At 40.9% G+C, this 26,405-nt stretch overlaps 1 protein-coding gene across 1 annotated transcript in view; it reads left to right on the top strand.

Annotated features, from left to right (window-relative positions):
• LOC309797243 (testis-expressed protein 11-like) overlaps positions 1-16,335 on the top strand; it is an 85,342-nt gene extending 69,007 nt beyond the window's left edge. Inside the window, exons 8-9 of the mRNA XM_082610801.1 lie at positions 15,285-15,449; positions 16,120-16,335. Of these exons, the coding sequence (XP_082466927.1) occupies positions 15,285-15,449; positions 16,120-16,170 (216 nt within the window). The 3' untranslated portion in view covers positions 16,171-16,335. The remainder of the gene's footprint in view (positions 1-15,284; positions 15,450-16,119) is intronic.
• Positions 16,336-26,405: the final 10,070 nt, after the last annotated feature.

The following is a 26,405-nucleotide window of genomic DNA, read 5'->3' as shown; positions in this document are numbered from 1 at the left end:
GTCTTTAAACCATATCGAGGGCTTCCCTGGTGGCGCAGTGGTTGAGAGTCTGCCTGCCGATGCAGGGGACACAAGTTCGTGCCCCAGTCCTGGAGGATCCCACATGCCGCAGAGCGGCTGGGCCCATGAGTCATGGCCGCTGGGCCTGCGCGTCCGGAGCCTGTGCTCTGCAACGGTAGAGGCCACAACAGTGAGAGGCCCGCATACCGCAAAAAAAAAAAAAAAAAAAAAAAAAAAAAAAAAAAAACCATATTGAGTTTATTTTTGTATATGGTGTGAGGAAGTGTTCTAATTTTATTACATGTAACTGTCCAGCTTTCCCAACACCACTTGCTGAAGAGACTGTCTTTTCTCTATTGTATATTCTTGCCTCCTTTGTCATAGATTAATTAAACGTTAGTGTGTGGGTATATTTCTGAGCTCTCTATTCTGTTCCATTGATCCGTATGTCTTTTTCTGTCAGTACCATGCCATTTTTATTACTGTAGCTTTGTAGTAGTGTCTGAAGTCTGGGAGGGTTATGCCTCCAGCTTTGTTCTTTTTCTCCAGGCTTGCTTTGGCAATTCTGGGTCTTTTGTGGTTCCATATAAATTTTAGGATTGTTTGTTCTAGTTCTGTGGGAAATGTCATGGGTATTTTGATAGGGATGACATTAAATCTGTAGATTGCTCTGGGCGGTATGGCCATTTCAACAATATTAATTCTTCCGGTCCGAGAGCATGGGATATATTTCCATTTCTTTGAATCATATTCAGTTTCCTTTATCAGTGTTTTATCGTTTTCAGCATATAGGTCTTTCACCTCCTTGATTAAGTTTATCCCTAGGTATTTTTTGATGCAATTTTAAATAGGAATTATTTTAAACTTTCTTTTTCTGATATTTTATTGTTAGTGCAAAAAAATGCAACAGATTTCTCTATATTAATCTTGTAGCCTGCTACCTTTCTGAATTCTTTTATCACTTCTAATAGTTTTTGTGTGGAGTCTTTAGGGTGCTCTATATAGAGTATCATGTTATCTACAAATAGTCACAGTTTTACTTCTTCCCTTCCAATTTGGATACTTTTTATTTATTTTTCTTCTCTGATGGCTGTGGTTAGGACTTCAAATACTATGGTGAATAGAAGTAGTGAGAGTGGGCATCCTTGTCTTGTTCCTGAATTTATTGGGAAGGCTTTCATCTTTTCACCGTTGAGTATTATGTGGCTGTCGTTTTGTTGTAAATGGCTTTTATTGTGTTGAGATATGTTCCCTCTATACACACCTTGATGGGTGAGAGTTTTTATCATGAATGGATGTTGAATTTTATCAAGCACTTTTTCTGTGTCTATTGAGATAATCATGTGGTTTTTGTCTTTTATTAATGTGGTGTATCACATTGATTGATTTGTATATACTGAAGCATCATGGCGACCCTGGATTGAATCCAACTTGAACATGGTGTATGATCCTTTTTATGTATTATTGTATTGGGTTTGCTAAAAATATTTTTTGAGGATATTTGCCTCTATATTTGTCAAAGATATTGGCTTATAATTTTCTTTTATTGTAGTGTCTTTGGTTTTGGTATCAGGGTGATAGTGGCTTCATAGAATGAATTTGGGAGTGTTCCCTCCTCCTCAGTTTTTTGGAATAGTTTGAGAAGGATAGGTATAAGTTCTTTGTTTATTTGATAGAATTCCCCAGTGAAGCCATCCAGTCCTGGACTTTTTTTTTGCAGGGACTTTTTATTATTATTACAGATTCTATTTCACTTCTAGTGATTGGTCTGTTCAAATTATCTGTTTCTAAGAATTTGTCTATTTCTTCCAGGTTGTCCATTTTATTGGCATAGAGTTGCTTGTAGTAATCTCTCATGATCTTTTGTATTTCTGCAGTGTCAGTTGTTACTTCTCCTTTTTCATTTCTAATTCTATTGATTTGAGTCTTCTCCCTTTTTTTCTTGATGAGTCTGGCTAATGGTTTGTCAATTTTGTTTATCTTCTCAAAGAACCAGCTTTTAGTTTTATTGATCTTTGCTATTGTTTCCTTCATTTCTTTTTCATTTATTTCTGATCTGATCTTTATGATTTCTTTCCTTCTGCTAGCTTTGGGGGTTTTTTGTTCTTCTTTCTCTAATTGCTTTAGGTGCAGGGTCAGGTTGTTTATTCGAGATGTTTCCTGTTTCTTAAGGTGGGATTGTATTGCTATAAACTTCCCCCTTAGAACTGCTTTTGCTGCGTCCCATAGGTTTTGGGTCGTCGTGTCTCCATTGTCATTTGTTTCTAGGTATTTTTTTATTTTTTTATTTCCTCTTTGATTTCTTCAGTGATCACTTCGTTATTGAGTAGTGTATTGTTTAGCCTCCATGTGTTTGTATTTTTTACAGATCTTTTCCTGTAATTAATGTCTAGTCTCATAGCATTGTGGTCTGAAAAGATACTTGATACAATTTCAATTTTCTTAAATTTACCAAGCCTTGATTTGTGACCCAAGATATGATCTATCCTGGAGAATGTTCCATGAGCACTTGAGAAAAATGTGTATTCTGTTGTTTTTGGATGGAATGTCCTATAAATATCAATTAAGTCCATCTTGTTTAATGTATCATTTAAAGCTTGTGTTTCCTTATTTATTTTCATTTTGGATGATCTGTCCATTGGTGAAAGTGGGGTGTTGAAGTCCCCTACTATGAGTGTGTTACTGTCGATTTTCCCTTTTATGGCTGTTAGTGTTTGCCTTATGTATTGAGGTGCTCCTATGTTGGGTGCATAAATTTTTACAATTGTTATACCTTCTTGGATCGATCCCTTGATCATTATGTAGTGTCCTTCTTTGTCTCTTCTAATAGTCTTTATTTTAAAGTCTATTTTGTCTGATATGAGGATTGCTATTCCAGCTTTCTTTTGGTTTCCATTTGCATGGAATATCTTTTTCCATCCCCTCTCTTTCAGTCCGTGTGTGTCTCTAGGTCTGAAGTGGGTCTCTTGTAGACAGCATATATATGGGTCTTGTTTTTGTATCCATTCAGGCAATCTGTGTCTTTTGGTGGGAGCATTTAGTCCATTTACATTTAAGGTAATTATCGATATGTATGTTCCTATTCCCATTTCCTTAATTGTTTTGGGTTCGTTATTGTAGGTATTTTCCTTCTGTTGTGTTTCTTGCCTAGAGAAGTTCCTTTAGCATTTGTTGTAAAGCTGGTTTGGTGGTGCTGAACTCTCTCAGCTTTTGCTTGTCTGTAAAGGTTTTAATTTCTCCATCAAATCTGAATGAGATCCTTGCTGGGTAGAGTAACCTTGGTTGCTGGTTTTTCTCCTTTATCACTTTAAATATGTCCTGCCACTCTCTTCTGGCTTGTAGAGTTTCTGCTGAGATATCAGCTGTTAACCTGATGGGGATTCCCTGTGTGTTATTTGTTGTTTTTCCCTTGCTGCTTTTAATATGTTTTCTTTGTGTTTAATTTTTGACAGTTTGATTATTATGTGTCTTGGCATATTTCTCCTTGGATTTATTCTGTATGGGACTCTCTGTGCCTCCTGGACTTGATTAACTATTTCCTTTCCCATATTAGGGAAGTTTTCAACTATAATCTCTTCAAATATTTTCTCAGTCCCTTTCCTTCTGTCTTCTTCTTCTGGAACCCCTAAATTCGAATGTTGGTGCATTTAATGTTGTCCCAGAGGTCTCTGAGACTGTCCTCAGTTCTTTTCATTCTTTTTTCTTTATTTTGCTCTGCAGCAGTTATTTCCACTATTTTATCTTCCACCTCACTTATCCGTTCTTCTGCCTCAGTTTTTCTGCTATTGATCCCATCTAGAGTATTTTTAATTTCATTTATTGTGTTTCTAATCATTGCTTGATTCATCTTTAGTTCTTCTAGGTCCTTGTTAACTGTTTCTTGCGTTTTGTCTATTCTATTTCCAAGATTTTGGATCCTCTTTACTATCATTATTCTGAATTCTTTTTCAGGTAGACTGCCTATTTCCTCTTCATTTGTTAGGTCTGGTAGGTTTTTATCTTGCTCCTTCACCTGCTGTGTGTTCTTCTGTCTTCTCATTGTGCTTATCTTACTGTGTTTGTGGTCTCCTTTTTGCAGGCTGCAGGTTTGTAGTTCCCGTTGTTTTTGGTGTCTGTCCCCAGTGGCTAAGGTTGTTTCCGTGGGTTGTGTAGGCTTCCTGTTGGAGGGGACTGTTGCCTGTGTTCTGGTGGATGAGGCTCTATCTTGTCTTTCTGGTGGACAGGTCCACGTTTGGTGGTGTGTTTTTGGGTGTCTGTGGCCTTATTATGATTTTAGGCAGCCTCTCTGCTAATGGGTGGGGTTGTGTTCCTGTCTTGCCAGTTGTTTGGCATAGGGTGTCCAGCACTGTAGCTTGCTGGTCGTTGAATGAAGCTGGGTGCTGGTGTTGAGATGGAGATCTCTGGGAGATTTTCGCCGTTTGTTATTATGTGGACCTGGGAGGTCTCTTGTGGACCCGTGTCCTGAAGTTGGCTCTCCCACCTCAGAGGCACAGCACAGACTCCTGGCTGCAGCACCAAGAGCCTTTCATCCACCCGGCTCAGAATCAAAGGGAGAAAAAGTAGTAAGAAAAAATTAGTAGAAGAAAGAAAGAAAGAGAGAGAGAGAGAGAGAAAGAAAGAAAGAAGGGAAGAAGGAAAGAAAAAGGAAGGGAGGGAGGAAGGATGGAAGGTAGGAAGAAAGAGAGAAGATAAAGTAAAATAGAATAAAGTATGATAAAATATAATAGTTATTAAAATTAAAAAATAATTTAAAAACGGTCGGATAGAAGAACCCTGGGACAAATGGTGGAAGCAAAGCTGTACAGACAAAATCTCACACAGAAGCATACACATACACATTCACAAAAAGAGGAAAAGGGGAAAAAATCATAATTCTTGCTCTCAAAGTCCGCCTCCTCAATTTGGGATGATTCGTTGTCTATTCATGTATTCCACAGATGCAGGGTACATCAAGTTGATTGCGGAGCTTTAATCCGCTGCTTCTGAAGGTGCTGGGAGAGATTTCCCTTTCTCTTCTTTATTCTCACAGCTCCCGGGTTTCAGCTTTGGATTTGGCCCCGCCTCTGCATGTAGGTCGCCGGAGGGCATCTGTTCTTCACTCAGACAGGACGGGGTTAAAGGAGCAGCTGCTTCGGGGGCTCTGGCTCACTCAGGCCGAGGGGAGGGAGGGGTACGGAGTGCGGGGCGAGCCTGCGGCGGCAGAGGCCAGCATGATGTTGCACCAGCCCGAGGTGCGCCGTGCGCTCTCCCAGGGAAGCCGTCCCCGGATCCCGTGACCCCGGCAGTGGCGGGCTGCACAGGCTCCCCGGAAAAGGGGCGTGGACAGTGACCTGCGCTCGCACACAGGCCTCTTGGCGGCGGCAGCAGCAGCCCCAGCGTCCCACGCCCGTCTCTGGGTTCTGCGCTTTTAGCCACGGCTTGCACCCATCTCTGGAGCTCCTTTAAGCAGCGCTCTTAATCCCCTCTCCTTGCGCACCAGGGAACAAAGAGGGAAGAAAAAGTCTCTTGCCTCTTCGGCATGTCCAGACTTTTTCCCGGACTCCCTCCCGGCCAGCCGTGGTGCACTAACTCCGCAGGCTGTGTTCATGCCGCCAACCCCAGTCCTCTCCCTGCACTCCAACCGAAACCCGAAACCCGAGCCTCAGCTCCCAGCCCCGCCCTCCCCGGCGGGTGAGCAGACAAGCCTCTCAGGCTGGTGAGTGCCGGTTGGCACCGATCCTCTGTGCGGGAATCTCTCCGCTTTGCCCTCCGCTCCCCTGTTGCTGTGCTCTCTTCCGCGGCTCCAAAGCTTCCCCCCTCCGCCACCCACAGTCTCCACCCGCGAAGGGGCTTCCTAGTGTGTGGAAACCTTTCCTCCTTCCTGGCTCCCTCCCACTGGTGCAGGTCCTGTCCCTATCCTTTTGTCTCTGTTTATTCTTTTTTCTTTTGCCCTACCCAGGTACGTGGGGAGTTTCTTGCCTTTTGGGGGGGTCTGAGGTCTTCTGCCAGCGTTCAGTGGGTGTTGTGTAGGAGTTGTTCCTCATGTAGATGAATTTCTGGTGTATCTGTGGGGAGGAAGGTGATCTCTGTGTCTTACTCTTCCGCCATCTTCCCCTCTCCTCAGCAAGATCTTTTTTGATCCACCTCCTAGAGTAATGGAAATAAAAACAAAAATAAACAAATGGGTCCTAATGAAACTTAAAAGCTTTTGCACATCCAAGGAAACCATAAACAAGACGAAAAGACAACCATCGGAATGGGAGAAAATATTTCCAAACGAATCAATGGACAAAGGATTAATCTCCAAAATATATAAACAGCTCATGCAGCTTGATACTAAAAAAACAAACAACCCAATCCAAAAATGGGCAGAAGACCTAAACAGACATTTCTCCAAGACATACAGATGCCCAAGAAGCACATGAAGAGTTGCTCAACATCACTAATTCTTAGAGAAATGCAAATCAAAACTGCAATGAGGTATCACCTCACATCAGTTAGAATGGGCTTCATTAGAAAATCTACAAACAATGCTGGGAACCCTCATTGCACTGTTGGTGGGAATGTAAACTGATACAGCCACTATGGAGAACAGTATGGAGGTTCCTTAAAAAACTAAAAATAGAAATACCATATGATCCAGCAATCCCACTACTGGACATATACCCAGAGAAAACCACAACTCAAAAAGACACATGCACTCCAGTGTTCATTGCAGCACTATTTACGATAGCCAGGTCATGGAACCTAAATGCCTATCCTCAGACGAATGGATAAAGAAATTGTGGTACATATATACAATGGAATATTACTCAGCCATAAAAAGGAACGAAATTGGGTCATTTGTTGAGACGTGGATGGATCTAGAGACTGTCATACCAAATGATGTAAGAAAGAGGAAAACAAATATCGTATATTAACTCATATATGTGGAAACTAGAAAAATGGTACAGATGAACCAGTTTTCAGGGCAGAAATTGAGACACAGATATATAGAACAAATGTATGGACACGAAGGGGGAAAAGCCATGGGGGGGTGTGTGATGAATTGGGCTATTGGGATTGACATGTATACACTGATGAGTATAAAATTGATGACTAGTAAGAACCTGCTATATAAAAAAAAAAAGAAAAAAGGTAACATTCTTTTCTCCCAGTTAATGTTTTTTCTGTTGCTTTTCATGGCATGGGATAGCAGGCCTATCCTATATTTACAACACTGCTTTCCAATTTTGTCTGAAGAACCATGTCTTGGAAACAATAGATGTGAACTTTTTTCTATTAATATAAAAGTCATTGTCTCTCAATAGGGTAATATATTCTACTTATAGCTATTTTAGTGTGTTTCTCTTTTCAGTCTCTTCACATTTTTCTTTATTAAAATGTCATGTTTACTTTCTTGTATATTCATTCCTCCATATTCATGCATTAAATCATTCAAAATATTTATTAAGCAAAAAAAAAGATGCTTAACATCACTAAATATTGGAAAAAATTCAAATCAAAACTACAACAGGGTATCAACTCACACCAGTCAGAATGGCCATCATTAAGAAGTCTACAAGTAATAAATGCAGAAGAGGGTATGGAGAAAATGGAATCCTCCTACACTGTTGGTGGGAATGCACATTGGTGCAGCCACTGTGGAAAACAGTATGGGGGTTCCTTAAAAAACTAAGAGTTACCATATCATCCAGCAGTTGTACTCCCAGGCATATATCTGGAGAAAATTCTAATTTGAAAAGGTACATGCACCCCAGTATTCATAGCAGCACTATTTACAATAGCCAAGAAATGGAAGCAACCCAAATGTTCAACAACAGATGAATGGATAAAGAAGATATGGTGTGTTTGTGTGTGTGTGTAATATATATTTGCATACATACACACACAATGGAATATTACTCAGCTATAAGAAAAAAATGAAATAATGCCATTTGCAGCAACATGGATGGACCAAGAGATTATCATATTAAGTGAAGTAAGTCAGATAGAGAAAGACAAATGTTATGTTATCACTTATATGTAGAATCTAAAAAAATGATACAAATGAACTTATTTACAAAACAGAGATAGACTCACAGACCTAGAAAACAAACTTATGGTTACCAAAGTGGATAGCGTTGGGTGAGGGGAGATAAATTAAGAGCTTGGGATTAACAGATACACACTACTAGGTGTGAAATAGATAAACAACAAGGACCTACTATATAGCACAGGGAACTATACAGTAAGTCCCCTACATACAAACCTCCAAGTTGCAAACTTTCAAAGATACAAACGTGCATTTGCATGTCCAATCATGTAAGGCGTGAGTGAAATTGCAGCTTGCCCTCCGTCTCCTACTGCTGATAATCCTTCAGCTCTGCCGTCTCCCTCCTCCTCTCCCTCCTCCAGTCAGTAACTCTTCTTGCCTGTTCACTTGATGCCAACCCCTGTACGCCAGCTGTTGTACTGTACTAATGTACTTTTCAAGGTACTGTACTGTAAGATTAAAAATGTTTTCTTTATTTTGTGTGTTTGTGTGTTTGTTTTTTATGTATTATTTGTGTGAAAAGTATTATAAACCTATAATAGTACAGTACTATATAGCTGATTGTGTTAGTTGGGTACCTAGGTTAACTTTGTTGGACTTAGGAACGTGCTCTCGGAATGGAACTCATTCGTATGTAGGGGACTTACTGTATTCAAAATCTTGTAATAACTTATAATGTAAAAGAATCTGAATCACTTTGCTGTACATCTGAAACTAACACAACATTGTAAATTAACTACACTTCAATTTTTTAAAATGGTTAAAAATAAAAGGAACCCCAATGAGAGTAACTGTTGACTTCTCACCAGAAACAGTGGGGACCAGAAGGCAGTGGCATATTCAGAATGATAGGAAAAAAATAACAGCTAACCAGGAATCCTATAATCAGCAAAATTATCTCACAAAAATGAAGATATTAACAGATAAAGAAAAACTGAGAATTTTCTTGCTAGCTGACCTGCCTGCAAGAAATACTAAAGGAAGTTCTTTAGGTTGATAGCAAGTGAAACAAAAAGCATTGGTAATTAGGTAATTATACAACAGTATAAATGCATATTTCTTTTTCTTTCTTCTCTTGTATTATTTAAAAAGCAAATGTATAAAACATATAATTGTTTGTTGGGCTTTTATTGTATAAAATGTAATATAAAAATAACAGCACAAAGAAGGAAGGTGGGAGCCAGTTTGGGAATAAGGAATGACACTAGAGAATAACTCTAAGCCATGGGAAGAAAGGAAAAGAACCAGAAATGGTAAATAAGAAAGTTAATATAACAAATTATAAATATATGCTTTCATTCTTTACTTCTCTTAGCTTCTTTAAAACACATAAAATTATATGAAGTAATTAAAACTATTATTGTTGCATTGTCTATTTCAAAACTTACCACAAACCTATAGTAATCAAGACAGTGTGGTACTGACATAAAGATAGACATAGAGATCAGTGAAATAGAATTAAGAGTCCAGAAACAAACCCTCACCTTTATGGTCAGTTGATTTTTGACCAGATTGTGAAGACTATTCTATGTGAAAAAGTAGTCTTTCTAACAATAGTTCTGGGACAAGTGTGTAGCCACATGGTAATGAATGAAGTTTGGACCCCTATCTCGAAATGGATCAAAGACCTAAATGAAAGAGCTAAAATTATAAAACTATAATTATATATAAGCTAAAATAATAAAACTTGTAGAAGTATAGGCTTAAATCTTTGTAACCCTGGGTTACACAGTGTTTTCTTAGATATGACACCAAGAGAACAAGCAATAAAATAAAAAATCAATTAACTAGATATCAGCAAAACTAAAGCTTTCTGTGAAGGACCATCAAAGAAGTGAAAAGACAACCCACAGAATGGCAGTAAATGTTGGAAATCATATATTTGTTAAAGAACTTGTACTTAGAATCTATAAAGAGCTCTTACAACTCGATAATATAAAGAGAACTAATTTTTTTTAATGGGCAAAGATCTGAGTAGGCAATTCTCCAAAGATATTCAGATGACCAGTAAGCATATGGAAAGATTCTTGACATCATTAGTCATCAGATATAGGCAAATCGAAACACAGTGATCTACCACTTGACACCCACTAAGATGACTATAGTCAAAAAGACAGATAATAACAAGTATTGACAAGGATGTGGAGAAATTGGTGCCCTCATACACCGTGTTACTGCACAGTGGTACAGCTGCTTTGGAAAACAGTCTGGCTAAGTTCCTTAGAAAGTTAAACGAGAAGTTACCATATGACCCAGCAATTTCACTTCTAGGTATATACCCATAAGAAATGAAAACAAATGCCAAACAAAGACTTGTACACTAATGTTCATAGCAGCCAAAAGTGGGAGCAACCCAAATGTCTATCAACTGATGAATGGATAAACAAAATGTGGTATTTCCATACGATAGAATATTTTTTTTCCATACGATAGAATATTAATTGGCCATAACAAAGAATGAAGTATTGACACATGCTACAACATGGATGGACCTTGAAAACATTATGCTAAGTGAAAGATGCCAGTCATAAAGGACTACATACTGTGTGGCTCTGGACATTTATCTGAAATGTCCAGAATAGGCCAATCTATAAAAGACAGAGATGGGGGTTATTGGGGGAGATGGAGAGTGACTGCTAATGGGCATTGGGGTTCCCTTTTAGGGGGATGAAAATATTCTACAATTGACTGTGGTGATGGTGGCAGAAGTCTGTGAATGTACTAAAAGCCATTGAATTGTACATTTTTTTTTTTAGCAACTTTCATGGTTTGGATGCTTTTTTTTCAAATTTATTTATTTATATTTATTTTTGGCTGTGCTGGGTCTTCGTTTCTATGCGAGGGCTTTCTCTATTTGTGGCAGGCAGGGGCCACTCTTCATTGCAGTGCGTGGGCCCCTCACTATCGCAGCCTCTCCTGTTGCGTAGCACAGGCTCCAGACGCACAGGCTCAGTAGTTGTGGCTCACGGGCCTAGTTGCTCCGCGGCATGTGGGATCCTCCCAGACCAGGGCTCGAACCCGCGTCCCCTGCATTGGCAGGCAGACTCTAAACCACTGCACCACCAGGGAAGCCCTGTACACTTTTAAGTAGGTAAATTGTATGGTATGTGAATTATATCTCAGTAAAGCTGATGTACACAATATTCACTTCAGTAACCCTGAAGAGAGCCTAAAAAGACAGTATTTGTGTTCCAAAACACGTACAGTTTTGTTAGAGATATGTAAGACTGCCATGTTTATTAAGATGTTGAAGACAGAGAAAACTGGCTTCAAATATGAGCCCCAGAAAATCATAAGTGCAAACATCTCTACTTGCTGACATTGATTTGTATGTTACCACAGGCAAGCCTATGTTGCACTGGGGTGAGTATCTGCACGGTTGCATTTCTTCGTTGAAGATGAATGATTCTCCTGAGCAGTGCTGGACATGAGAGTAGCTAACACAAGTGAAAATAAAACTCCTCCAGTTCCCTAACTCATTGAATGGCACCGTCATTCCTCCAGTTGCCCAAGCCAAACATCTCGGAGTCATCCTCAATTCCTCCCTCACTCCCATTTCTAATCTATCACTAAGTCCTGTCAGTTCTGCCTCCTAAATATCGTATATTCATTTACTTTTTCCCATCTTCCACCATCAACAACCTAGTTCAGGTTATCATCTCTTACCTCAGCTACTGCAGGAACCTTTTAGCTGGTCTTCTTGCATCTCTTGCTTTCTTCATTTCTCCATCCAGCAACCAGAGTGATCTTTTAAATTTTCGAATATATGTGACCTTGCTTAATCTTCTTCAGTAGTTTCTCATTGCTCTTAAAAACCAAATTCCTAAACGTGGCCTACAAGGTCCTGCGTACCTGTCTGTCCTCATCTTGAGCCACTCTTTCCATCACTCTCTGTACTGCTAGCCACACAGTACTCCACTAATTACCACCTCCTAGATAAATTTGATGCCCTCTTTCTTTACCCTGGCCTTCATTATTGACCACTGCCTCCTTATTGAAATTGTCTCTTCTTTTGTCCTTTATGTTCTCATCACTCTTCTGTGTTATCTTTTCCCTCTTGCCACCGAACTATGAACATTTCCAATATTCTCTACTCTTTCCTTCTCCATATTCTATACTCTGTCCTTTAAGTGGATTGGTATTTTTCAACTATTACCTGAGTTCCAGTCCATATCTGCAACAGCCCACATGATATCGCCAAAGTTACCACAATCTCAACATGATTAAAATAGAAGTTAACATTATCTTGATCCTTTATCCCCAGAAACATTTCCTTCCAATTTCTTCTTTCAGTGGTATCAGCATTCTCTCAGCCACTCAAACTATGTACTTCAGAGCCATTTTTAATTGACCTATCTTCCATTCCCCATATCAAATCAGTTACCAGGTTCTACTGATTCTTCCTTTAGAGTGTTTCTTACATCTTTCCATTTCCATTGTCACTATTTCTGACCCTCATCCACTTCATTCTTCATTTCTTACAAGTCCATTTAAACAGTTCTCGCTGTATGTGTTTTCTCACACTCACGTCTGTTCTAAACACCACTGGCATTTCAATCTTATTAAAACTCCAGTTTTATCATACAACTTTCCTTCTCAAAAAGTTTCAGTGACTTCTCATTGCCAGCAGAATAAATCCCCAAATCTGTGGCCTGTTATGCAAAACCCTTAACACTCCAGCCCGATGTTTCACAAATTACATTCCACAAGATGTTAGTAAATGATCTACATACTCTGGATTAAACAAAGTTACATGGTTTCTTCACTGTAAAAGTTCCTAAAACTTTTAATGAACTAATGTGCATTAAAACTCTCCAAGAGGTTGTATATAGAATGCAGCATTTCCAAAATATATTTGACTAAAGAACCCTATTTTTATACACCATCTGTTAACATTTTTCATGACACTAATGTTCTAAGGAAAAGCATCTAGGAAGTGCTTAGGTAGCCCCATCCTACATTTCCAGTCCTATTTCCCATTAATTTCCCTACATCAATTGTCTGCTTGGGCCAAATGACTATTAGTCCCCCTAGACGTGCTTAGTCTCAAGCACAATCTGAGTCTTTACTGATTCTGTTCTGCCCACATGGAATGTGCTTTTCTTTCTCTGTATATATTTTTTAAGTTGAAATACAATTCATATATCAATTCATATATAAAATTCACAATTTTAAGGTATACAATTCAGTGGTTTTTAGTATATTCACAAAATTCTGCAACTATCACCAGTATCCAAATCCAGAACATTTTCATCACCCCAAAAAGAAACCCCATAACCATTAGCAGTCACTTCCCATTCCCCTCTCCCCCAGCCCCTGGCAACTACCAATCTGCTGTGTCTCTGGAATTGCCTGTTCTGGACATTTCATATAACCTCTCTATAGCTAGATATCCTGCTCATCGACTCTAAGATCATGTCTATTTGTTCAGTCATTTGTTAAGTCATTCAGTTAAGATCACAACACGGTCATGTGTCAGGCTGTGAATACGCAAAGGTAGATGACATTCTGCCTTTAAGGAACTCCCAGCCTAGTGAAGGAGACAGACAGTAGGTGCCGTGAACGAAGTGCCATAGGAACAAAGTGGTACAGATAATAAATTGTGGAGAGTCAGGCAAAGCCTGACTGAGGAGGTAGCATTTTAATAACTGGATATTAATTAATTTGTTCATTCAGCAAATATCTGTTGGGCCCTTATTATGTGTCAGGCACAGTGTTGGACTCTGAGGATACAAAGATGAAGAAGAAAAATTCCCTGTACTCAAGGAGCTCAGCCTGGAGGAGATACATATATACACAGTTTCAAAACAATGTGATATAAGTTGTATTAGAGGAATGTAAAGCTTGCTGTGGGAACAGAGAGAAAGGAATAACTAACTCCGTTTGTTAATTTGAAGAAAAGGTAGAAGTTACCAAGTGGATAAAGATTGGGTGGGGGGCTGGCATTTCAAGCAGAGAGACTAGACCTCTGACTGTGCCAGCCCAATGCTCATTTGTTTGACTGAGCTGGAGCACCTAATGCCTGTGTCACTCTGACTAGCCCTTAACCACACTCCTGGTGTGGTCCTCTTTATATGTGGATGCCTTGTCTCCCCAGAGGCATTATGTGTCATTTAGGATAAGAGCTTTGTCTTGTCACTCTTAGCACCCTCATTCTCATAGTGTTTTATGCATAGTAATTTTTTATAGATCCACATGAGTGAAAGGACAGCTGAGACAATGTCATTGACACTCTCAAGAACCTGCTGCCCAGGTCTTCTGTCACATGTCCCCCTTCAAGGGCCTGAGACCTCTTGTGTAGATGAAGGACTTTAACATGGAATGAGCACACAAGTGCTCCCTCTGTGGTCCATCTCCTCTACAAGAACGGCAAAAGTAGCTCCTTAGACTAATCGTTTTTGCTATTGCAAAATCTTGTGATCAGCCATGTTAAAAGACAAAGGGACCATCTTAGAAATGTGCCCTGTGTTCATAGCTAGGTAGATACTGTCAACACTAAAGATCATTTTTAAATTACAATCAGTTGACTTGAAGTACAATAAAACAGATTACACCCCATAATCAGTTTTTGCCTTCAAAGTGGAATCTGAGGTTTCCCGGAGAAGGAATTCTGCCTCAAGATTCTAACAGAAATTTGCCTGAGTTTCCAGCCTGCTGACCTGCCCTACAAATTTCAGACTCAAGATCACAACATCAAGTCTTACCTGATTTTATAGCCTGCTGGACTACCCTGCAGATTTCAGACTTGCCAGCCCCTACATTGTGTGAGCCAGTTCCTTAAAATAAATCTCTCTATGCATATGCAAAAAATAAAGATTAATATAATTTCTGTTCCAAACACAGACTGATTCAGGTCAAGGAAATTAAGAGATTCAATAAAACTGCTGCTTCACAACCTTCTCTGAAAATTAGAGATAGGTATTGGGGAGATAATCGACTGAGGACAGCAACAAGGGAAGCCCCAAACAGGATACAGGTTTTTCTCCTGCTCCAGAAAGACAGAACTCAGTCCAAGAGGGCTTCATTGCTTTTTTAGTGTATATGTCACTTCATGAGGTCTTGCTATGGAGCATCCTACAGCTGACAGACTTTCAAGGTGGTCTCCTCCTACTGTCCAGGAGCACAGGATTGCTCGTGGGGGCCGCGGGCTCCTTCCTCAGTGTCAGCAGAGCACCCACTGTTTAATAATACTGGGATGCAGCCCTGATAGAGTCAGGGCTACAGTGATTGTGACAGTAATAAGTGTAAACCCACTGTTCTTGGATTTCAGAACGGCTACCCAGAAGTGGAGATTGTCTGGCTGATGATCAAGTCCTGGAATATTGGAATATTTATGTACAGCAGCAACAAGTATATGTCTAGTGAAAAATGGTGTGGCCTGGCACTGTGTTTCCTTGACCACCTTGGCTCCCTTAAGAGAAACTATGAAACTCAGGTGAGGAGGGAGAGGGCTACAGGTGGATGGTATGACTCAGGGACAGAGAGGTTCTACATAGCTCTCGTTAAGGACACAACCCTGCCTTCCTTGGCTAGGAAAGGATCTTGACGTTGTTCCTCTCAGTGGTTCCACAGAAGTGCAAGAGTTATGGGACTATAAACAGTAATTTTTTATAGTGAAAACCAGGAAGAATGGTGAACAAGGCAAACTTAGGAATAGAAAATGGAATCTAATTAAGAAGAATGCCAAGAGTGGGCTCTGGAAAGATGCATCCCTGTCAATGCCAGTGCACGTAGGGAAGGACCAGCCTCTGTGCAAACAATGACTGTTTAAAAAGACATTTTCTGCAGGAACTATTTTGAGTAGCAGACTCCTGGGCCCTTAGCTGACCAGGAGAAGCTTGATAGAGAAAAAGTTTTTGTATCAAATAAGAGCAAAGGATCTTTTATGTTTTAAGTACTTCCTCCCTTCTTCTGCCTATCTGTAGTGAACAGACCTAGTGTCATGGGATCCCTTTGCCCCAGGTGAGTACTGTATGTTCTTCCCAGAGTGGTGCCTCAGGTCTCAGAAGGTAAAGGTTGGACTCTCATGCCATCACCATGGGTCTGGGAAGATTTCCCACATTTCCTTTCCTCTCAAGAAATCTATTTGCTGTTCTCTTTCCCAGATGCATGTTCTGTACGGTGAGCTTGTGGCAACATTAAATAAAGAAATATGACCCCCTTGTTAATGAAGAGTGAGAACTGCTGGAACAGAGCAAGCTGACAGTGACTTGAAGATTTGTGGTCCTGAGATGTTGAATATTTAAATTCTTGCCAAAGTTACTCTTGAGTTTTTGTTTCTGTTTTCTCCTGCCCTATTTTCATGTTGTTAAATGACATTTTCTAAAATAAAAGCATTGTGACTTTTACTGCTGTGACCAGCTAATTTCTGGGGGACAAATTATTTTTTTCCAAAGTGCTAAGGAGCTAAGGAACATTATATATACATGTGTGTGTATATATATATATATATATATATATATATATATATATATACACACACACACACACACACACACAGAAATAGCCCATGTGAGAGCAAGATGATTCATGCCCCATGTGAACAAAAGGGGATGTTCATCCCAGTCCCACACAGGTTGCATTTTATTCAAGTAGTGCTCAAATTCACATTACCTGAAGGTTATAACAGAGAACCATAGACTCTTCATCGGAAGGACCTTAGTGGTCTTTGGGCCCAGCATTGATCAGATTTCATGAAATCGATGACATCCTTGAGACTTGGTTGTGCAGTCTGTATCAGAACATAGCCTGTGATGAACTCCCGAGACACCGCAATCTGCCTTTTTTTTTGCTAATTGGTAAAATACCCTTCCTCATACTGAGCAGAAATTTGTCTCCCTGTAACAAGTTTGTTTCCTCTGTCCCCCATCCTCCTGACTTTTTTGTCTTCTGGTTAAACATCCTCAGACCCCCTCAGCTGTTCCTCATATGATGTAGTCACCTCACCTTTCCCAGAGCCAAGGCCCACGTTCCAGTGAGGTCTGACCCACACAGAGTTCAGCAGCCTCATTCTGGCTAGACTTGCATTAGTGTACCGTAAGATTACACTGGCTTTTTTTCCCCCAGTTGATTTATATTAACATTTTTTAACTTTTGATTTTGAAATAGTTTCATACTTACAGAAAAGGTGCAAATTGCCACATACCCTTTACCCAGATTCCCCATTTGTTAACATTTTACCACATTGCCTTATCATTCTCTTTGTGTATTTCTTTCTGAACCATTTGAGATTAATTTACAGACTTCTTGCTCCATTACCCCTTAATGCCGCATTGTGTATTTCCTAAAAGCAAGGATACTATTCTCCTAAGTCAGGGGTCCCCAACCCCCGGGCCGCGGACCACAACTGGTCCGCGGCCTGTTAGGAGCCGGGCTGCACAACAGGAGGTGAGCAATGGGCGAGCGAGCAAAGGTTCATCTGCCGTTCCCCATCGCTCGCATTCCCCGCCCACAGCGCCCCCACCGCCATCCGTGGAAAAATTGTCTTCCACGAAACTGGTCCCTGGTGCCAAAAAGGTTGGGGACCGCTGTCCTAAATGACCACAGTACAACCATCAAAATTAGAAAATTAATAATAATACAAGTCTACCATCTAATCTACAGGCTCCATTCCAATTTCATTGATTGTCCTAATAAAGTCCTTCGTAAGTTGTTCAGGATCATAAGTTGCATTTAGATGTCATGTCTCTTTCGTCTCCTGCAAATGGAAACAGTTTCTCAGTCTTTCCTGATCTTTCATGACCTTGACATTTTTTAAGAGTACCGGCCAGTTACTTTGTAACATGAACCTCAATTTCTGTGTGTCTGGTGTTTCCTAATGATTAATTTATGCATTTTTGGTAGGCACACCACAGAAGAGATGTGTTCTTCTCAGTGCATCATACCAACAGAGACAATGTCAGTTTCTCCCACTGATGGTTAAAGTTAAGACGGTGTCTACCATATTAGTAATTCATAAGTAACTAGGAAGTATTTTGTGGAAGACACCTTGAGACCAAATACCCTGTTCCTCATTGAACTCCCACTCACTAGTTTTAGCATCCATTGATGACTCTTGCTGGAATTCCTTTTTACTGTGATGGTTGCTAAATGTTGATTTTTAAATTTCTGTCATTCCGTCTTCATTTATTGGCGTTTGTTAAGGAGAGCATTTTCTTCTCCCCTACTTATTTATTCATATTTTAAAAATATATTTTAGTACAGACTGATGGATTCCTATCTTATTCAGTGAGTTATAATCCACTATTACCACTATTTTGATGCTCAAAGCTGGCTCCTATGTCCTTTTGACATGTCCCCATCATTCTTTGAACACTTCCTTACTCTGTGACATAGTAAGATGTTCCAGGCTCATCTTGTACTTTCCCTGCTCCTGCACTGGAATCAGTTATTTCTCCAAGGAGCCCTCATTCCTTTTAATGGAGAATGGCAGTATCCAAGATCTGGGTGCTAGGTGTACTCATTATTACTGGGGTGCCATTGTCTCTAGAGCCTCTCAGTGGACAGAGTTAGGAAATAAATGTGTGGATGTGTATATACCTGTACGTGCATATATGTATACATAAAACCGAGTTCATACTGATACCTCCATTTTCAGTCCAACACCAGAGGGTTCATTCTAGCCTTCCTCCCTTTCCATATTTGCAACTATCTCTTCCAACATTGAGAAATCTGGCTCCTATTAACCTCAAATATTCACTTATTTGCTCAATCATCTCCCTGCTTGAGAATAATCGCCCAGTCATGCCTCAGTCCTGACCCCACCATCGTGACCATGAGGGCCGCCCCTTCAGCCGAGAAGCCCTGGCAAGCACTGGCCAAGTCATCAGCTGAGCTTCCAGCCAGGGGAGTGAGCAAGCTGAGTTCCCCACTGAGCCCCCACCAAGGGGAAGACCAAGAAACCACATTCCATTCAAGCAGGCATTTCATATTGTTGACTCATGGGACTTACTGTTTACTCTCCCCTGCTTTCACCTTGGTGTTTCTCCTATTTAGTTTTGAGAAGTCAGCTCAAGGGTCAGTTCCTCAGAGAAACCTTCCTCCACCAGGTCAGGTTCTCTTGTCATGTGCTCTCTTAGTGCTCTTGTTTTATTCTTCATAGTTTATAAACGTATATTTCCTTGTGGACTGATTTGATTAACATCTGTCTCCCTCAATAGTCTTTAAGCTGCAGAAGGGCAGACAGTATGTTTCCTCACCACTGTATATCCCAGTGTCTAGCACAGTGCCTGGCACTTTCAACAAATATTGGTTAAAAGAATGGATGAAAACTTCGAAGTCTTCTTTTCATACATCTTGCTATTAACTGATGTCTCAGCTTTTACTTCCAGTCTGTTTAAGTGCATTTATCACTATTAAATTGCTCTCGCCAGTTGTTCTTTTTGGATACAGTGTCTATTACAGTGTTATCCCACTCAGACCCACATTATCTGCATATTTGATCAGTGTGCCATCTAATGTCTTTATCCAAATAGGTGATAAGACGTACTGAATAGGGGAGGGCTGAGACAAAGCTTGGTGACAGGCCTTGCAGTCCTACCCACAAGTTCATGCATTCATGCAACAAACAAACACTTTCTGAGTACTTTCTACTATGTACTGGGCACGGTTATAGGTACTGGGGATAAAGTCATGAGCAAAATAGAGGACGAAGTCTCTCCTTTGAGGAGCTTACATCCGAGTGGGTGTGTCAGTTAATAAATTAGTATATAAATAAACTTTGTTCTTCTAACTAGCAGACTTTGGGATGATCACTACTCACCCATTCCATAATTGTACTGTCTACATTTTCCCAACTTTTTCACAAGGAAAAAGTCACACACGAGTGATTTTGTCAATGCCTTGCTAGGATCCTGATACACTGTGTCTACCATGTTCCCCTGCTTTACCCACTTACATATACTCACCTCATTTCAGAAAAGAAAATGAGCTTAGTCTGTCTTGCGCTATTCTTAGGTAAAGGGCTTTATAAATCCTTTGTGATCACTAGTTCCCTTCCAGGTCTCATGCAAACCATCCTTTCCCGTAACGTATAGAAATTTGCCTGGGATTAAGAGGAAATCTACCTGTCTAAAGCCTGGGAAACCTATCATCCTCCCTTTAAAAAGGAACATATGTCCTTCTCTCTAGGCTTCCAGCATCTTTCTTTCTTATTCCCCATGGTTACAAACACCAGTGCAGTGATCTCATCAACAGGTTCTCTCAACACCGTGAATACAATTTGTCTGGGCCAGGAGACTCAAAATCATTTAAAGCACCCTGAGGCTTTCTTACAATTTTCGTATTTACTGTGATCCTCAGGTCCCTCTTACCAATGTCTGCTTGACCCTTTCCAGTCTAATGGACAGAGTTTGTATGGCGGAGAAGACCAGAGCAAAGGAGGAATTAAAGAGGTCCTCTTTATCTTTGTTGTCTGGCAACATTACACCATTTCATTGTTCATTTTATACCCTGGAATTATTTTTACATGTGCTTATATTACATTTATAATTTAAAAAACTAATTCTTTTTAAAATTTTAATATTTTATTTATTTTTATTTTTGGCTGCGTTGGGTCTTTGTTGCTGTACGTGGGCTTTCTCTAGTTGTGGCGAGCAGGGGCTACTCTTCGTTGCAGTGCACGGACTTATTGTGGCGACTTCTCCTGTTGTGGAGCATGGGCTCTAGGCACACGGGCTTCAGTAGTTGCAGCACGTGGGCTTCAGTAGTTGTGGCTTGTGGGCTCTGGAGCGCAGGCTCAGTAGTTGTGGCGCACGGGCTTAGTTGCTCCGTGGCATGTGGGATCTTCCTGGACCAGGGCTCAAACCCGTGTCCCCTGCATTGGCAGGTGGATTCTTAACCTCTGCGCCACCAGGGAAGTCCTTAAAAACTAATTCTAATTAAAACGAAACATACTATCTGCCCCAACTTGCAGACTTTTTAAGGCCTCCTCGATCTGCTTCTTGGCGTGAACAAAACTGAAAACAGCCTCTTTCTCTTACTCTTAGAATTAGCTCATTTCGGGTCAGGCCTCCCTGATATTATTCTGACAGCTCCGTGTTACTACTTTATATTCATCTGTGGTCAGATGCCCTCTCTCCACCTTTTTAATGTCTCATCATCAAAGAACTCCCTCATTTACATCATTTTCTTTCCATACTTTTACTTCTTCATTAAAATACTTCACAATTATATGGTCAGAATTTAGTTTCTAAGAGCTTTTCAACCCTTTTGGGAGGGCGGTTAAGTAGAAAGTGCAAGAAAACTAACAGTTGATGCACCCCTACTAAGAGCTGAGCCCTTCATGTGTGCCATCCCATCTAACTGTTGTCACAACCCCAGGAAGGAGGTGGTGTCATTCTATTGTTGCCATTCCTTCCTTCCTTCTTTCCTTTCTTCGTCCCTCCCTTCTCTGTCATTCCTGTGGGAAACTGAGGCTCAGAGAGTTTACGTCACTTAATCAAGGTCACACAGCAGGTAAATGGCAGAGCCATGATTTAAAGCTAGATCTATGGGACCCCTGCTCTTTGCCCTCATGATACCTTTCTTTTCTCTGAAACATCTGAAGTCTGCCTTCTTAAATTCTAGGGCAAAATACATTACTATGTCCAGCCTTATGCTCTCACAAGCCCTGAGCTAATACGGTTGCTCTTTAAGTTTCCACTTCGCCAATCAGTTCTTTGTTATTGGTCAGAATTAGGTCATGGAGAACAAACAGTTCTCTTGTGGATTTCTTTACTTTTTAAGGGGCAATATGGTCAGCAAGACAAGTAAAAAAATTTGAAATGTTCTTCTTTTAAGCAAATGAAGCAAGAGAAGCCCTGCACAAAGTCCCTCACTGCTGCTAGATCTTGCCCAATGCCATTTTCGTGATCTGCATCAGGAATACATCATCCATTTCTCCCATTTTGTAAAGTGCTGTGTGACATGCTTACACTATATTACTCCTGGTCCTTTCTCCTTTCAACTTCCCCAAAACTCTGTAGAGGACTCTGTCCTCACGTTTGTGGATATCTATGCACATAGCACCATACCACCTCCCATTCTCAAGGGCACCTTTCTTCTTTACAATGTGCTCCTCCCGATACCAAATTCCAGTTGTAAGTTTCATTCCTCCAAGTCTTAATGATATCTCTTAGGTGATATTTCCTTCCTTGAGTTAAAACTTCAAGTTTACCTCATAATCTTTGGTTGAACTATATGAAGTTGCCATTTTTGTAGGTCAAAACCATGGAATATTGGCAATTTCATGTGGTTCAACCCAATGCACGTGCTGTGTATTGATACAGAAAACAGCTTAAGCCGTAAGTTCTATTTATGACTCTTCCCAGATGTATTCTCCTAAGACTGAACAGGCACCTCTTCCAGTGCTGTTCTTGTTGTCATATCTGATATCATCCATAGTAATTGATTTTATAATATCATCAGGTCATTTTTCTCCTTTCTCCTCCATTTTCAATTTACAGTTCTCTGTATCAGATCAGCAAGGCTCTGGGTAAACACATTTTTCCCAGTTATCATAGAGAACTCTGTCCCTAGCCAAGAGCCCAGCAATCCAGTATTTTAAACAATGGTCCAGACAAAGCAAATCCTATTCTACAGTTCCATCTCTACAGGCAACTATTTCACCATCCATCCATCTATTCTTTTCTAAAGTACCGGTTTTCTTTTGCAAGAAAAAAAACCCAAAACACCACCTGGTCCATCACATCCTTGGATTTTCTGGGCACAACTTCATAGTCCTTGGAGATGGTTTCTCCACCTACAGGAGGTCCACCTGTTAGATCAAGAGGTGGAGGAAGGTGGAAATGGGCAGCATTTGTTTGATTTGATAGCTTTCCCATGGCTCTCTGCTAAACTGCAATGAAAATACATGATCAAAGAAAATATTTGTATTATGTCTGCATACTTATGGCCCCTCCACATTGTCAGTCATGAAACCACCAACTATTCATTCATTCATTCATTCATTCATTCATTCATCTGTCCATCCAGCCAATGAGTAATTGTGGTTTAGACCCAGATCCTACCCTCAGTGAGCTTACAGGAAAGGAACTGGTTAGGCTTACACTTATTATATTACAGTGATTATAATATTAAAGACAGAACGTGAATGCTATAAAAGTAGGGGAAACGTGCTGAGATTTCAAAGGAGGGGATCAGGAAATGCTTTGTGGAGAAGGTTGAACTGGACTTTAAAGATGTATAGTATTTGAACATAAGGGGACAAGGGGAAGGGTATTCTAGGCAAAAAAACAAACCAAACCAAACAAACAAAAAACCAGCATGTCAAAGGCATGTGGTCTTTCCATACAAGGAACGATGAATGTTTATTTGCAGCATCGAGTACTTGAGGGTGAGTACTGGGGGAAAGCTTTAAAAGGGGGGTTGGAACCAGATTATGGAGCATCTCCAATACCTGGCTAAGGTGTTTGAACTTTATTCTGTAAGCCACGGAAGGAATTTGAGCTGGGGAGTGGTGTGGTCAGAGACAGACTCTGGGAACATTAATCAGGGCAACAGTGGATGCAGTGGATTGGAGAAGGGAGAGTCTAGAGGTAGACTAATTTTGAGGTCATTGTAACTTCTCTATTTCACCCTTTTATAAAGCCCCATACTTTTTGTGAACAGCACTTATCACTCTGTAAATATCTATTTGCGTGACTGTCTGATGCCTGTCTCCTCCACAGTGAGCTCTATAAGGGCAGAGACTTATCTGCTTTGCTCACCGTTGTATCCCCAGGGCCTGACATGTGGAATTATGTGTTTGTCAAATGAATGAAAATAATGAAGAATCAAATTGGGATAATAGCAGTGAAAACAGTGATGGTGGACGTGAAGACTATTAGAGAGACATATAGAGATGATGCAAAGGTTTCAGGTCTGGGTGGAGAGGATGTTTCAACAGCATCAAATATGGCAGAGAGCTTTGTATACCTCTATGAAGGTATCGGATCTGGTGACTTGGAAGCCATGATGACTTTTGAGAGCAGTTTCAGTGGAGTGGTGAGGGCAAAAGCCAGACTGCAAAGAAATACCGAGGTGGGAAGTGGTAAGAAATAGACAAAGCAGCACAGCATGCTGGCATAACCCGGGACCAAACTGCCCAGGTTCGAATCCTTGCTCTCCCACTTACTAGCTGGATGGCTTTTGGTGAGGTACTTAACCTCTCTCCAGGCCTCAGTTTCTTGTCTATAAAGCTTCCATAACAATCCTAGAGTTGTTGTAAAGAGTAAATAAGTAAATACATGCAAAGCTGGTAGAGCGATGCCTGACACCCAGTAAGTGCTTCTGAAGGTTTGCAATTATTATTCCGCTCTTGCTCTCTAGCAGGGTCACGTGTTTCCCTCCACCCACTAACTCTTGACACCCTCTTGTCATTCTGTTTCTCCAGGAGATCTGAATTTTCCAGCCCCAGGAAAGGCTTCCTACCTTTGTGGGGCAGCTAGAGTGATGTGGGGTTTTTAACTCTTTTCTGTTGTTTTGCAGTCTTCTGCTCACCAGAGTCTCGACTCTGGTTTTTATTCCCCTTTACTTTCTCTATTGCCTGTTGTTATTTCTTCTCTAGAAATAGTGGGGCGAACTCTAGCAGACCCCAGAGAGCAAGCACCATTTTTGTCTCCTCTACTTAACAGCAAGGAGGGTGGGTTCCCCCTTGGCTTTTTTAGGATCTTTTTACCGTTACCTTTTGAGTTGTTTTTTTGTTTGTTTGTTTGTTTTTTGTTGCAGTTTTCCCCTCATTCGGCCTAGGAAACTTCAACCTCTCTGATAAGGCAAAGGCCTGGGAACCTTTTTAATGCATCAAGAAAAGTTGAAAGTTGATAAGCTCACATTTAATTTAACAAACACAAAGCCAGCAATTGTTCTGACTAAAAGCCAAACCTGGTGCATCACTGCCTGCAGGGGCCTCGGTACCAAGAAGTACTTCCTGATTGGCGTCTCACAGCTGACGGCCCTCATGCTCTTGTGGGAATCACCACCAGGAACTACTGTTTGCCACCGTGGGGCACCTATACTCTCCTTAGGAGGGCATCTAGTGGCACGTTTGACACCTCCATTCCCATATTTCCCTAGCGCCATTTCTTTGTGTAACGGTAAGTAATAGGATGCAGCGCTCTCTTCTACCACAGTTTTCTATTATTTAAAGCTGTCCTGGGATCGTGCGCCTCCACCCAACTGGGAAAAGGAAATTTCCCGTGTCCTGGTCCACACATCTCCTGTGGCTCCTTTTGCCCCCTCCTTTCCAGCAGGCACCTAGCCTCTGTGTGTAACGTGTGATCATGTATAAACCTTGGGCCATGTTCTTTGGCAGCTGTATTTAAGCCGTTCACATCACCTGCACCACTGTTCATTTGTTTTTTCCAACTGCAAGTCCACACAGGCATGAACTTTCTTTTTGTGAGGGATTCCGCACAGTACATGTCCTTTAGAATTCTATTTTATCATTGTCAATAAGCGTTAAGGGCCAGAAGAGGCCGTAGAGGTCATCTGTGCAACTTCCTCCTGTTTTAGATAGTGAGGCCCAGAGAGGGGGAGCTCATTCAACAGTCCTTTGTTGAGCACGTAGCATGTAGTAGCTTCTGTGGGGGATACAAAGATACACCAGATGCCATCCCAGCCTTCTAGAAGCTTTTTGTCTAGTTGAAGTATGTTATGGATGAGGAAGAACAGAGTAAGTTCGTATAAACTGCTAAAGTGGTGCAAAGGAAGGGAGGGGGAAGCTCTTCTGGAGAGACCAGTGACGTCATCATGAAAAATGCCATTGAAGCTGAAACCTGAAGGGTTTCATAGAGATTGGGACTGGAAACATTCCAGACAGAGGCTTTGCTCACAGGTGAAAAGGCAAGTAGTCTAGATTGGTTTATAGAGAAATACAGGAGATAATGGGGAAAAGCAGATCAGGGGCCTGCAGAGGGTGTTCAGTACTTCGCGTGCTTACATCCCACACCCCTACCCCACCAGGCTAGCCCTGCTGACCTTATAGGTCTGACCTGAACATCCACCTCCTCAGAGAAGCCGTCTCTAAGCAGGGCCCCTCGCTATATTACCCTCTATTGCTGCATCCTATTTATTTCTTTCACAGCGTTTAGTATAACAGGTAATTATATACTTACTTAGTTACTTGTTTGTTGCCTCCCCCCACTAGACTAGAAGATCCCTGAGGGCAGGGACTGTCTTTGTTTGATTTGTGGCTCTTGTTATTGCAAGGATAGGGACAGTGATAATGAAAACAAAGCGCTAAATTGAACAGACACTGTAAAGAATCAAGTTTTGGTGGGAGATTGGCTATGATGACCAAAGGAGAGAAATCAGATTTTGAGCTTAGGTGACTAGGAAAATGGTGGCACTTAGGATGGGGGAGAAGAGTGGGTGAAGCAGTCTTCCTTGCAGCCATAGGGCTCCAGGGAGGAAC

The sequence above is a fragment of the Mesoplodon mirus genome, assembly GCF_964341445.2.
Source record: "Mesoplodon mirus genome assembly, chromosome: X".
Taxonomy (NCBI): Eukaryota; Metazoa; Chordata; class Mammalia; order Artiodactyla; family Ziphiidae; genus Mesoplodon; species Mesoplodon mirus.
This window is presented reverse-complemented; position numbering and strand designations above follow the sequence as displayed.